This window comes from Canis lupus, chromosome 16, assembly GCF_048164855.1.
Source record: "Canis lupus baileyi chromosome 16, mCanLup2.hap1, whole genome shotgun sequence".
In the NCBI taxonomy this organism is placed as follows: Eukaryota; Metazoa; Chordata; class Mammalia; order Carnivora; family Canidae; genus Canis; species Canis lupus.
The window spans coordinates 35,802,496-35,815,108 of record NC_132853.1 but is presented as its reverse complement, the minus strand read 5'-3'; the positions used below and the strand labels follow the sequence as shown (position 1 = coordinate 35,815,108).

At 43.8% G+C, this 12,613-nt stretch overlaps 1 protein-coding gene and 1 non-coding gene across 2 annotated transcripts in view; one reads left to right on the top strand and one right to left on the bottom strand.

Annotated features, from left to right (window-relative positions):
- B4GALNT2 (beta-1,4-N-acetyl-galactosaminyltransferase 2 (SID blood group)) overlaps positions 1-12,613 on the top strand; it is a 51,993-nt gene that overhangs the window by 32,182 nt on the left and 7,198 nt on the right. Inside the window, exons 6-8 of the mRNA XM_072780155.1 lie at positions 1,615-1,795; positions 3,415-3,501; positions 12,348-12,535. Of these exons, the coding sequence (XP_072636256.1) occupies positions 1,615-1,795; positions 3,415-3,501; positions 12,348-12,535 (456 nt within the window). The remainder of the gene's footprint in view (positions 1-1,614; positions 1,796-3,414; positions 3,502-12,347; positions 12,536-12,613) is intronic.
- Positions 2,879-2,982, bottom strand: LOC140607621 (U6 spliceosomal RNA). Its single transcript, XR_012009582.1, has one exon. It is a non-coding gene; the product is annotated as a U6 spliceosomal RNA (small nuclear RNA).

Sequence of the window (12,613 nt, the reverse complement as noted above, 5' to 3'; positions counted from 1 at the left end):
CAGCCATGCGAGTGGCTGGAGTTTGAAGGAGGACTTCCAGAGACCTGGGTCAGCACAGATGCTACTGCTTTTGCTCCAAGAGGAAGCTGTCACCACAGCCTGGCTTCTGTGCATGTTGCCAGTCAAGGTTAGCGCCAGCTAGACCGTTGCTCTGTGCCCTGTCTTTTGTCTCCCACTTAAATATAGCTCCAAATCCAACTCTTATGCACAGAGAGCTGATGAGTGTGGTGCGATGCAAACTGCATCCAGAACCCTAATCGAAAAAGGAGTCTGGAAAAAAAAAGAAAAAGAAAAAGAAAAAGGAGTCTGGGAAATGTAGTTTTTTTCTCATTCTGCCTGCCAGAGGTTGGAATGGGTGATGACTGAGCAAATCTGCCAAACTATTCTATCCTCTGATGGCCTTCTCTTGCCCTCCCCTAGTCTCAGCAAAGCACCCCCAAAACACACCTTTGCCACTTATCCAGTACTCTCTGTTATCTTCATGATGCTTTTCTGTACCTGAATTATTTTATATGTATTGTGATATACTTATCGCCATCCTTCCCGACTAGAATATAAGCCTTCCAGGGAGTTGGTTCTATTTACTCCTCTTTTCCCAGTACCTGTAATTTGGATCTCAGAAAACACCTGTTGGCTGATTGGAGTGTTTTCAGCAAGTGTGACATAATCCAGTGTACTTTTCATAAAAATACCTGGCTACACAGAGGACAAGAAGGCAGGAGAAGAGAGTAGCTCTAGGGGGTAGCAATGAGATGGAGAGATGGGGACCAGTTCTAGGTACCTGTTGAAGGTAGACCCAATAGGACTCTTTTCAAATAGGAATGACCTCCATTAGGGACTTCAACAGTCGAAGAGACAAAGATGCCATTCACAGGGCGGGGAGAAGCAGGTAGAGAGTGACAAACAGGTTTATAGAGAAAACTTAATAGCTCGATTTTGTTTCAACTGCCTGTGGAACTTCCTAGCAAAGCAACCAGCCAGGCAGTTGGGTCTCAGAAAGATGTGAACTGGAGACATATATTTTTAAGTCACTAGCATATGAATAGTATTTAAAAGGTGAGAAGGTGTTGAATAAGAAGAGAAAAGGGCATGGAACCAAACCCTGGAAAACTCCATTTGGAGGTCAGGCAGCGGAGGAGGAGGAGGCAGTCAGAAATCAAAAAGACTGGGCAGCCTGGGTGGCTCAGCGGTTTAGCACTGCCTTTGGCCCAGAGCATGATCCTGGAGACCCGCGATCGAGTCCTGCGTCGGGTTCCCTGCATGGAGCCTGCTTCTCCCTCTGCCTGTGTCTCTGCCTCTCTCTCTCCTCTCTGTATATTCTCATGAATAAATAAATAAAATCTTTAAAAAAAGAAGAAAGAAAAAACTAAGTAAGGAATCTAGAAGGATAGGATCCTGTAGGCCAAGAGACAGAGCAATGACCCTGAACACACCAATCCCCAAGACTTGATTCTACTTCGCTGGGGACAGCAGTAACCGGCTGGAGAGCCAGACCGGAGCTTCCAGGGCACCACAGAGCGCCTCCTCTCATCCTCATGGGCCCTGCCCCCTGCTGGCCATCCTGGGTATGTGCCTTTCCTTGCATTTAGCGTCTTTCTACCTCACCCACCTTAGGTCACCCTGACAGCTTCTCTGGGGACACTGAACACCCTCGCTGACATCCCTGACAGTGTGGTGCAGGGCAGAGGCCAGAAGCGACTGACCATTTCCACCAGTAATCAGAAGCTTTTGAATTTCATCCTCCAGCACATGACATACACCAGCACAGTGTACCAGCACCACAGAGTGGATGTGGGTGAGAGTCTGTCCTTGGATGGCAAAATGCTTAGGGAGTGGGATAACACCACCTGTCCCTCCTAAAGTCTTCCTCCTCCTGGAAGCCTGCCTGCATTTAGGATTCTTCTCTTGCTCTTGTTTCTAACCCTAGACCTCTAACTTCCCAAATACTGTCTCCAACACTGCCCCCATGTTGCCACCCATCCTTCAAAGGAAAGAATGTGCATTCTCTATGAGGGTAGATCATTCATGCACCTGGAAACCACCAGGGGCTCTATGCCCTATTATCCGTAGCTCTCAGAGCTGAAGACTTCAGCTACAGGACTGGAGGGACTCAGTCTGTGTATCGTTATCTTGTCCTGGACACTAACAGGAAAAGAGGTATGTGGAGGAGCTCTCAGCCCCAAGGACAGTGGCTTTGTTTCCTTCTCCTATCCCTATCTCCCACTCCCATCCTAGAAATTCTTGGGAGAACAGTTCTGGCCAGCCCCTGGCAGCCCCAGTTTCTTTCCGGATGAATTAAAGTCACTCTTTTTCTTTTCACTCCACACCCAGGATGAATTCCCAGGACACCAACAGAAAAATGAAACACAGGATAGATTATGCATGACCACCGACTAAAGAGAGAGCTCTCTCTCAGGTTCCCAGACATTTCTTTTCAACAAATGACCCTGTGAGATAAAACAGGGAGGTAGTATTATCCTGGTTTTGTACCTGGAGAAGTGATTTACCCAAGGTATTTCAAATGTGCATATAGAGGGGGCACCTGGGTGGCTCAGCTGGTTAAGCGGCTGCCTTCAGCTCAGGTCATGATGTTAGGATCCTGGGTTTGAGCCCCACATCAGGCTCTCTGCTCAGTGGGGAGCCTGTTTCTCCCTCTACTTGTGCCCTCTCTGTCAAATAAATAAAATCTTTTAAAAAAAATAAATAAAATTTTATGGGGGCACCTGGGTGGCTCAGTGGTTGAGCGTCTGCCTTCAGTTCAGGGCGTGATCCTGGCGCCCCAGGATCGAGTCCCACGTCAGGCTCCCTGCATGGAGCCTGTTTCTCTTCCCTCTGTCTATGTCTCTGCCTCTCTCTTGGTGTCTCTTGCGAATAAATAAGTAAAATCTTAAAAAAAAAAAATTTGTGTATAGTCCTTGAACAGGGGCCATGCTGATCTCTGAATCCTTCCAATTTGAGTAAATGTGCTGCTGAAGTGAGCACTGATTTACCCAAGGTATTTCAGATAATAAATGGCAAAGTCAAATGTAATCTGGACCCTCTGATTCCAAGCCCACTCCACCCCACCAGACTCTCACAGCGGAAGACATGTGAGCTAAGGGGCATTCAAAAAGGGGCACCTGGCTGGCTCAGTCAGCAGAACACGTGGCTCTTGATCTCAGGGTTGTGAGTTCAAGTCCCATGTTGGGCACAGAGATTACTTAATTAAAAAAAAAAAAAAAAAAAAAAAAGAGGCGTTCAGCAAGGTCCCCAGGGACACATAGCAAATCAGGAGCCAGAGTGCTGTCAACTCAGTGGGTCTCATCCCACGCAGGATGTTCTCTACTGAACCTTCACCCCTGCAGCTTCCTTGAGGCAGTGTGGAGAGTGGCCCAGACACCGTGCTGCCCACCTTGACCTTATTTCTCCTTCCAGTGAGTCTGGAGTCCAAGTCCTCAGTGGCCAAGTTTCCAGTGACCATCCGCCATCCTGTCATCCCCAAGTTATATGACCCTGGACCAGGTAAGGCTCTTGCCCCTGGGGTTCCAGGGTGGGATCTTGTAGAGCTATTGGTGAAATTTGGAAGGGATCCACTCTGAGGTGGAGGAGAATTCATGAAAATAACTACCCTGATAGAATTCCTGACAAACAAGATTTGTTTGGAGGAAAAAAAAGAATTCTAGGACATACTCTCCTAATATTGCTTAATTGTATTTAACTGATTATGTGTTTCTGCTTATTTTGAAAACAAAAAACAATTAATTATATCATCTTAAGTAATGATAATAAAAACAGAGTGGTATTGGACTATGGCTAAAAATATCAGTGGAATCACATTGGAAATCCAGGGACAAACATGTTGGAGTTTTACCATGTGATAAAGGTAGCTTTTCAGATTAAAGGGTGAAAAGATGGATTATCCAAGAAATCACATGGGACACCTGTGTAGATAAAGGAAGATAAGAGTCGAACCTATCTTACAGTTCATACCAAGATAAATTCCAAACTGATCAACTTTCTCATATTTTTAAAAGCTAAAAAACAAACAAACAAACAAACAGGGACACCTGGGTGGCTCAGCGATTGAGCATCTGCCTTCAGCTCAGGGCATGATCCTGGAGTCCTGGATAGTGTCCCACATCAGGCTCCCTGGGAGGAGCCTGCTTCTCCCTCTGCCTGTGTCTGTGCCTCTCTCTCTCTCTCTCTCTCTCTGTGTGTGTGTGTGTGTCTCTCATGAATAAATAAATAAAATCTTTAAAAAAAAAAGTGCAGATGAGGGGCACCTGGGTGGCTCAGTTGGTTAAGCAGCTGCTTTCAGCTCAAGTCATGATCCCAGGGTCCTGGGATCGAGCCACGTGTCATCCTCTCCCTCTCCGACTGCAGCTCCCCTGCTTGTGCTCTCTCAGTCTCTATGTCAAATAAATAAATAAATAAATAATATTTTTTTAATGTTATAAAAATTTGGGATGCCTGGGTGTCTCAGTGGTTGAGCATCTGCCTTTGGCCCAGGGCATGATCCCAGAATCCACGATTGAGTTCCACATTGGGCTACTTGCAGGGAGCCTGCTTCTCCCTCGGCCTGTGTCTATGCCTCTCTCTCTCTCTCTCTACGTGTCTCTAATAAATAAATAAGCTTTTTAAAAAGTTATAAATTTTTTTATTTTTTATTTTTATTTTTAAATTTTTATTTATTTATTCATGAGAGACAGAGAGAGAGAGAGAGAGAGTCAGAGACACAGGCCGAGGGAGAAGCAGGCTCCATTTAGGGAGCCCCATGCCGGACTCAATTCCAGGACCCCAGGATCACACCCTGGGTGGAAGGCAGGCACTAAACCGCTAAACCCAGGTATCCCCCAAAAAAATTTTTTAATGCAAATGAAAAGCACATTCATATCAGAAAGTATTGGACAAGAAGTGAGGGGCAGGCAGTCTTATAAACTCCCGGTGGGAAATGTAAATTGGCACAGCCTTTCCGGAGGCAATTTGGCAATACCTCTCAACATTTGGGATATGTATTCCCTTTGGGCCAGCAATTGCACTTCTAGAAATTACCACGTAGATACTAGTGTCTGTGTGAAGTGATGTTTGTTTGAGGTTCTTTACTGCAGCATTTTGTGCAAAGACAAAGTGGGATGCACGGGTTAGATCAAGTGTGGTCCGTCCATATAATGAAATTCCATGCAGTGGCGCTCAGAAGGAGGGAGGAGGAGGGGTTCTTTTTAGACTGATACAAAATGCTTTCTAGGTTATAAGCAAGTACAGAAGAGAAGGGAGAATAAGCTATTATTTCTGTAAAAAGAAGAGGGAAGGGCAGCCCTGGTGGTGCAGTGGTTTAGCGCCGCCTGCAGCCTAGGACGTGGTCCTCGAGTCCCGGGATCGAGTCCCACATCAGGCTCCCTGCATGGAGCCTGCTTCTCCCTCTGCCTGTGTCTCGGCCTCTCTCTCTCTCTCTCTCTTTCTCTCTCTCTCTGTCTCTCATGAAGAAATAAATAAAATCTTAAAAAAGAAAGAAGAGGGGAAAAATATATATATAATTGCTTGGTTATGGAAAAATAAAGAAGTTGGTAATATTGGTTGCTTCCTGGCTTCCTAATTGGAGAACAGAAATGGGAACAAGTATTTTCAAGGCATAAATTTCAATATATTTAGAATTTTGAACCACTTGGCACTTTTTGGATATATTGCCTATATATTCAAAATGTATTGTATCCAAAGGGTCTATTCTTTTTTTTTTTTTTTTTTTAAGATTTTATTTATTTATTCATGAGAGTCACAGAGAGAGAGAGGCAAAGACACAGGCTGAGGGAGAAGCAGGCTCCATGCAGGGAGCCTGATGTGGGACTTGATCCCAATCCTGGGATCAGGCCCTGAGCTGAAGGCAGAGGCTCAACGCTGAGTCTCCCACGCGTCCCAATAGAGTCTATGCAAAACACATGTTGAATTATTATTTAAAAGTAGTACCATGAAATATCCAGGGAGAAGGATTTAAAATACTTGCCCAACACGATAACTATCTCAAAAAATAAGAGAAATAAGCACAAGAAATTCACACGCAATTTTTTTTTTGGCTTCAGATTTGCTTTAAATATAAGGTGTTACAGATAACAATGGAAACCTCCCCAACTTATTCCCCTCCTTTCTGCTAACAACCACCATCACTTAGGTCGTTTCTCCCCCCAACTTTTGTACATTTCATATGTAGATTTCTCACAGGAGTGCGTGCATAGAGCATATGGTGTGGTTTTATGCATTTTTTTTAAAGATTTTATTTATTTACTCATAGACACAGAGAGAGAGAGGCAGAGACACAGGCAGAGGGAGAAGCAGGCTCCATGCAGGGAGCCTGATGTGGGACTCGATCCCGGGTCTCCAAGATCACGCCCCAGGCTGCAGGCGGCGCCAAACCGCTGCGCCACCAGGGCTGCCCCGTTTTATGCATTTTTGAACTGTTAATAAAATATGGTATGAAGTTCTAGATTCTGACCTTTTGTCAGTCTGTGGCTTGTGTTTTGATTTTGTTTCTAGGGTCTTTTGTCCTAATACTGATTCTTTGTTTTCTTTCTAGCTTTTGCTTAAGAAAGTCTTCCCTACCTTGAATCCATAAAAATATTCTCCTGTATTTTCTTCCAAGGTTTCATGTTTGGCTTTTCACATTTAGATCTTTAATCCCCACAGAAGCTATTGTTATGTGTGGCATATAACAGGGACCTGATTTTTTATATATGAATAGTATATTGTCCCCACACCATATATTGAATGAGTCCATCCTCCTCCTCCATGGCTTGCGTGGCCAATCTGTCACATACCAAGTTTCATATATGTAAAGGTCTGAATTTTAATTTAAATTCAATAAATTAACATCTAATGTATTATTAGTTTCAGATGTCGCAGTGATTCAGCAGTCTTATTAACACCTAGTGCTCATTACATCATGTGCCCTCCTTAATGCCCATCACCCAGTTACCCCATCCCTCACCCCTTGCCCCTCCAGTGACCCTCAGTTTGTTTCCTACGGTTAAGTCTCTTATGGTTTGTCTCCTCTGATTTTGTCTTTATTTTTTCCTCTCTTCACCTATGATCCTCTGTTTTGTTTCTTAAATTCCACACAAGTGAGATCATATAATTGTCTTTCTCCGATTGGTTTATTTCACCTTAGCCTAATAGTCTCTAGTTCCATCCATGTTGTTACATATAGCAAAATTTCATTTTTTTTTTTTTTTTTTTTAAATTTTATTTATTTATGATAGTCACATAGAGAGAGAGAGAGAGAGGCAGAGACACAGGCAGAGGGAGAAGCAGGCTCCATGCACCGGGAGCCCGATGTGGGATTCGATCCCGGGTCTCCAGGATCGCGCCCTGGGCCAAAGGCAGGCGCCAAACCGCTGCGCCACCCAGGGATCCCAAAATTTCATTTTTTGATGGCTGAGTAATATTCTAGTGTGTGTGTGTGTGTGTGTGTATACATACATACATGACATCTTCTTTACCCATTCATCTGTCGATGGACACCTGGGCTCTTTCTATAGTTTGGTTATTGTGGACATAGCTGCTATAAACATTGGGGTGCAAGTGCCCCCTTTTTATTTTTATTTGTTTGTTTATTTATTTATTTGCAAGTGCCCCTTTGGATCATTACTTTTATATCTTTGGGGTAAATACCTAGTAGTGCCATTGCTGGGTCATAGGGTAGCTCTTTTTAACTTTTTTGAGGAACCTCCATACTGTTTTCCAGGGTGGCGGCACCAGCTTGCATTCCCACCAACAAAGTAAGAGGGTTCCCCTTTCTCCACATCTCCACTAACATCTGTTATTTCCTGACTTGTTCATTTTAGCCATTCTGGCTGGTGTGAGGTGGTGTTGTCTTCCTTTTTACAATGTTTTAAAGATTTATTTATTTATTTGAAAGAGAGAGGGTGGGGAGGAGAGCTGGAGGAGGGGCAGAGGGAGAGGGAGGGAATTTTGAGCAGATTCCTCACTGAGCACAGAGCCTGACATAGGGCTCGAACTTATGACCCTGAGATCATGTCCTAAGCCAAAATCAAGAGCCAGATGTTTAGCTGACTGAATCACCCAGGCATTCCTCTTCCTTTTCTTTTAAATCTTATGATTTATTTATTTTTCTTGTTTTACTGCATTTGGTTAAAATCCCCAGTACAGTGTTTTTTGTTTGTTTTAATTTATGAGAGACACACAGAGAGGCAGAGGCATATGCAGAGGGAGAAGCAGATTCCCTGCAGGGAGCCCAATGCAAGACTCAATCCCAGGACCCTGGGATCATGTCCGGACCAGAAGGCAGACACTTAACTGATTGAGCCACCCAGGTGCCCCTTATTTATTCATTTTAGAGGGAGAGAGCCCATGAGAGGGGTAGGAGCAGAGAGAGAAGAGCAAGCAGACTCCAGGCTAAGCATGGCGTTGGACGTGAGGCTCTATCCTACCACCCCAAGAGCTGAAATCCCACCACCTGAGCTGAAATCAAGAGTCAGATGCTCAACTAACTGAGCCATCTAGGTGCCCGACTAAAGATTTTTGTTTCTACTTTCTATTTTCTGTTTTCTTACGAAGAGTTTTTATTATGAATGAGTATTGAATTTTATTTTATTTTATTTTTGAGTATTGAATTTTAATCAGATAATTTGCACCAATTTAAATATTTTTCTCCTTTAATTGGGTTCATGTAGTGACTCACACTAATTTGATTTTGTGATGTTGAAGTATCCTCACATTTCAGGAATAAATGCATTTTGATTACAGTGCATTTTTTGACCAAATGCTGAATTATTTTATTTATTATTTTATATAATTATTTTATTTAGGATTCCTGCATCTGTGTTCAAAAATAAGACTATCAAAAAAAAAAAAAATCTTTTCCTGTAATGTCCTTGCCCAGGTTTGTTATAAAAAGTATATAGTCCCATGAGTTGAGTACCTTTCCTGTTTTCTTTTTTTTTTCTGTTTGTTTTCTTAACTATTTTCTTTCTTTCTTTTTTTTTTTTTAAGATTTTATTTATTTATTCATGAGACACAGAGAGAGAGAGAGGGGCAGAGACAAAGGCAGAGGGAGAAGCAGGCTCCATGCAGGGAGCGTGATGTGGGACTCGATCCTGGGACTTGATCCTGGGACTTGATCCTGGAACTCCAGGATCACGCCCTGGGCCCAAGGCAGGCACTAAACCACTGAGCCACCCAGGGATCCCTGTTTTCTTAACTATTTTCTTAAGTGAATTATAACAAAGCAGGAATTATATGTCCCTTGATGTTTTGTTAAAACTCGTCTGGTCCCTGTGTCTTTTTTTTCTTCTTTCTTTTTTTGTCTAGATTTGCAGGGGAGGTGGTTAGAGGCTAGGGAAAAAAAATGAATGGAAAGGAGTGGGAAAGAGGAAAAAAATCTAATAACATTTCTGTGTGTTTAGTGGTTATTAATATAACCATTGAGTCCATTTTTAAGTATTTCTATAAAATTATCCATTTGATGTAAAATCAACCAAATTTTGGTCATAAGGTTGTTCATAACATTCTCTTATGTTTTTTTTTTTTTTTAAAGATTTTATTTATTTATTCATAGAGACAGAGAGAGAGGCAGAGACACAGGCAGAGGGAGAAGCAGGCATCATACAGAGAGCCTGACATGGGACTCGATCCAGGGTCTCCAGGATCACACCCTGGGCTGCAGGCGGCGCTAAACCGCTGCGCCACCGGGGCTGCCCTCTCTTATGTTTTTAAGAGCATTCTAATACATCTGACGTCAGGTAACCCTTTTGGCTCTTAACATTTATTTTTCAATAATTTTAAGTTTTTTTGTTTTTTAAGATTTTTAATTTATTTATTAATGAGAGACACAGAGAGAGGCAGAGACACAGGCAGAGGGAGAAGCAGGCTCCATGCGGGAAGCCAGATGTGGGACTGGATCCCAGGACTCCAGGATCACGCCCCAGGCCAAAGGGAGGCGCTCAACGGCTGAGCCACCCAGGCATCCCTTAAGTTGTTTTCATATCCAAACATCTTCATTTCATTTATGCCTGATTTGCTTATTTTTTTTTAATATCTTATTTATTTATTCATGAGAGACACAGAGAGAGAGAGAGGCAGAGACACAGGCAGAGGGAGAAGCAGGCTCCATGGAGGGAGCTCAACGTGGGACTCGATCCCGGGACTCTAGGATCACGCCCTACACCAAAGGCAGGCGCTAAACCGCTGAGCCACCCAGGGATCCCCTTCTTATTTATTTTTTCATACGCATGATTCTGTAATTTATTTAAGAATTTTAACATTCTCATTTTTAATAATTTTCGGACTTCTCTATTATTTTTGGTCTATCTGGAATGCATTCATTTGTACACGGTAGACTCATTGGCTGTCATTCATACTAATTTTCTTTAAGCGTTTCGTAATTTTTGTTGGTGAGCTCATGTTCAGTAGGAGGTTTCACTTGCTTGTTTTGTTTTTTCGTCTCTCCTTTCTCTCTCCTGATTCCTTCCCATCTCAGAGCTTTACAGTTGGATTGACTCCGTTTCCCCAGATTTCTGATCTACTTTTTTTTTTAATATATATATATATATATATTTTTTTAATTTTATTTATTTATGATAGTCACATAGAGAGAGAGAGAGAGAGGCAGAGACATAGGCAGAGGGAGAAGCAGGCTCCATGCACCGGGAGCCTGACGTGGGATTCGATCCGGGGTCTCCAGGATCGCGCCCTGGGCCAAAGGCAGGCGCCAAACCGCTGCGCCACCCAGGGATCCCATTTTTAAATTTTTATTTATTTATGATAGTCACAGAGAGAGAAGGAGAGGCAGAGACACAGGCAGAGGGAGAAGCAGGCTCCATGCACCGGGAGCCCGATGTGGGAATCGATCCCGGGTCTCCAGGATCGCGCCCTAGGCCAAAGGCAGGCGCCAAACCGCTGCGCCACCCAGGGATCCCTGATTACTTTTTTATACTGGAGTCTCAGGGTTCCTGTCTCCAATAATATTGGAGTTATTAAAGAGTTGGTTGCTGGGCCTGAGGATGGCTGTGAGGTAGTGTCACTTTTTTGTTTGTTTGTTTTTATTTATTTTTTGTTTGTTTGTTTGTTTGTTTTTAATATTTTATTTATTTATTCATGAGAGACACAGAGAGGCAGAGACATAGGCAGAGGGAGAAGCAAGTTCCCTGCAGGAGCCCAACATGGAACTCGATCCCAAGACTCCGGGACCTCGGCCTAAGGCAGATGTTCAACCACTGAGCCACCCAGGTGTCCCAGAAATAATGTGTATTATTTAAAACAAAAATGTATTTTTGAGCATGGTTATATCTTTGTATTTTTCTTTATCATTGCTCTATATTTAGAAAAATAAGGAATCTCAAACAGAAAGCTATACCACCAACTTCCAGGAGTCCTCTATCTTGACCACACCCTACAGTACTTCATGCCTCTGATTCTCTACTATCATAAAAGAACCTAACTTGGCAGGTGGCTCAAGAAAAGGAAGGACACAATTTATTTGGCATGTCCTTGAACACAAGTTACTTGACTCTTCCCACTGATCATTTTTCCCTCACTCCCTCAGACCCAGGGGGAACAGGTATTAAAAAGGGCATTCTGGAATGACTTCTGACTTCCATCATTCTGAGAAGGAGCTCTGCAGTGGGGTTCTGGAGCACTCACCCACAAGCCCCAGGTAGTGTTGTGGCTGTCAGCATGCATGGAGTCCAACAGAGCCCACCCACCCAGACATCCAACGGGCTCAGTCAGCTGGCATGGCTCCACATTTGGTGACTAAATCCCAGAAAACACACCAGCAGCTCCAGCTGATTCATCATGAGCCTCTTCCTTTTCCAAGTTCACACCTCAAGCTGGATGATCTGGCCCAGGCCCTCCACTGACCTACTTCCACTCATGCCTTCCTGAGGAGAGAGACCAAGTGTGTTTCTCTCTAGGACCGCAGCTGACGACAGGGGCAGGTCCCAAGTCCTTTAGATGCTTTCTTCCTTCCCTGGGCCCCATGCCCCTCCATCTGGAGCCCCATGATGGGCAGAGCTCAGTGCATTGCAATTCCTAGTGTTAACATGAGGGCAGGATGCAAGCAAAATGCTGACAGGCAAGCATAAGATGAGGCATTCACACAGACAGTAGGGAGTGGCATAGTGGAGCCAACAGGGGAAAGAAATTCTAGAAGACAGACAAAATTTCAACAAGCTAGGTATATTTTAAATATATTTATTCTCTGTCCCAACTAACAAACTCTTACTAAGTGCTAATGGTGTACGAGAGGCACAAGGCCCACACTGTGGGGTCGTGGCATAAGGCAATCATGAAGAGTATAAGTCAAGTCACTAAGGCTTCCCAAAAGGCAGAGCTGTGACATTTACCCTTTTCTTGCTCAGAGAGAAAGCTCAGAAACCTGGTGACCATTGCCACCAAAACTTTCCTCCGTCCCCACAAACTCATGACTCTGCTCCGGAGCATTCGTATGTACTACCCAGACTTGACAGTGATCATAGCTGATGACAGCAAGGAGCCCCTGAAGATTACTGACAACCACGTGGAGTATTACACCATGCCCTTTGGGAAGGTACGTCCCTCCCAGGTAGGGAGACATCTGGGTCTTGGGACAAGAGGGCCCCAAGAGTCAGGTTCTACCCTGGATGGG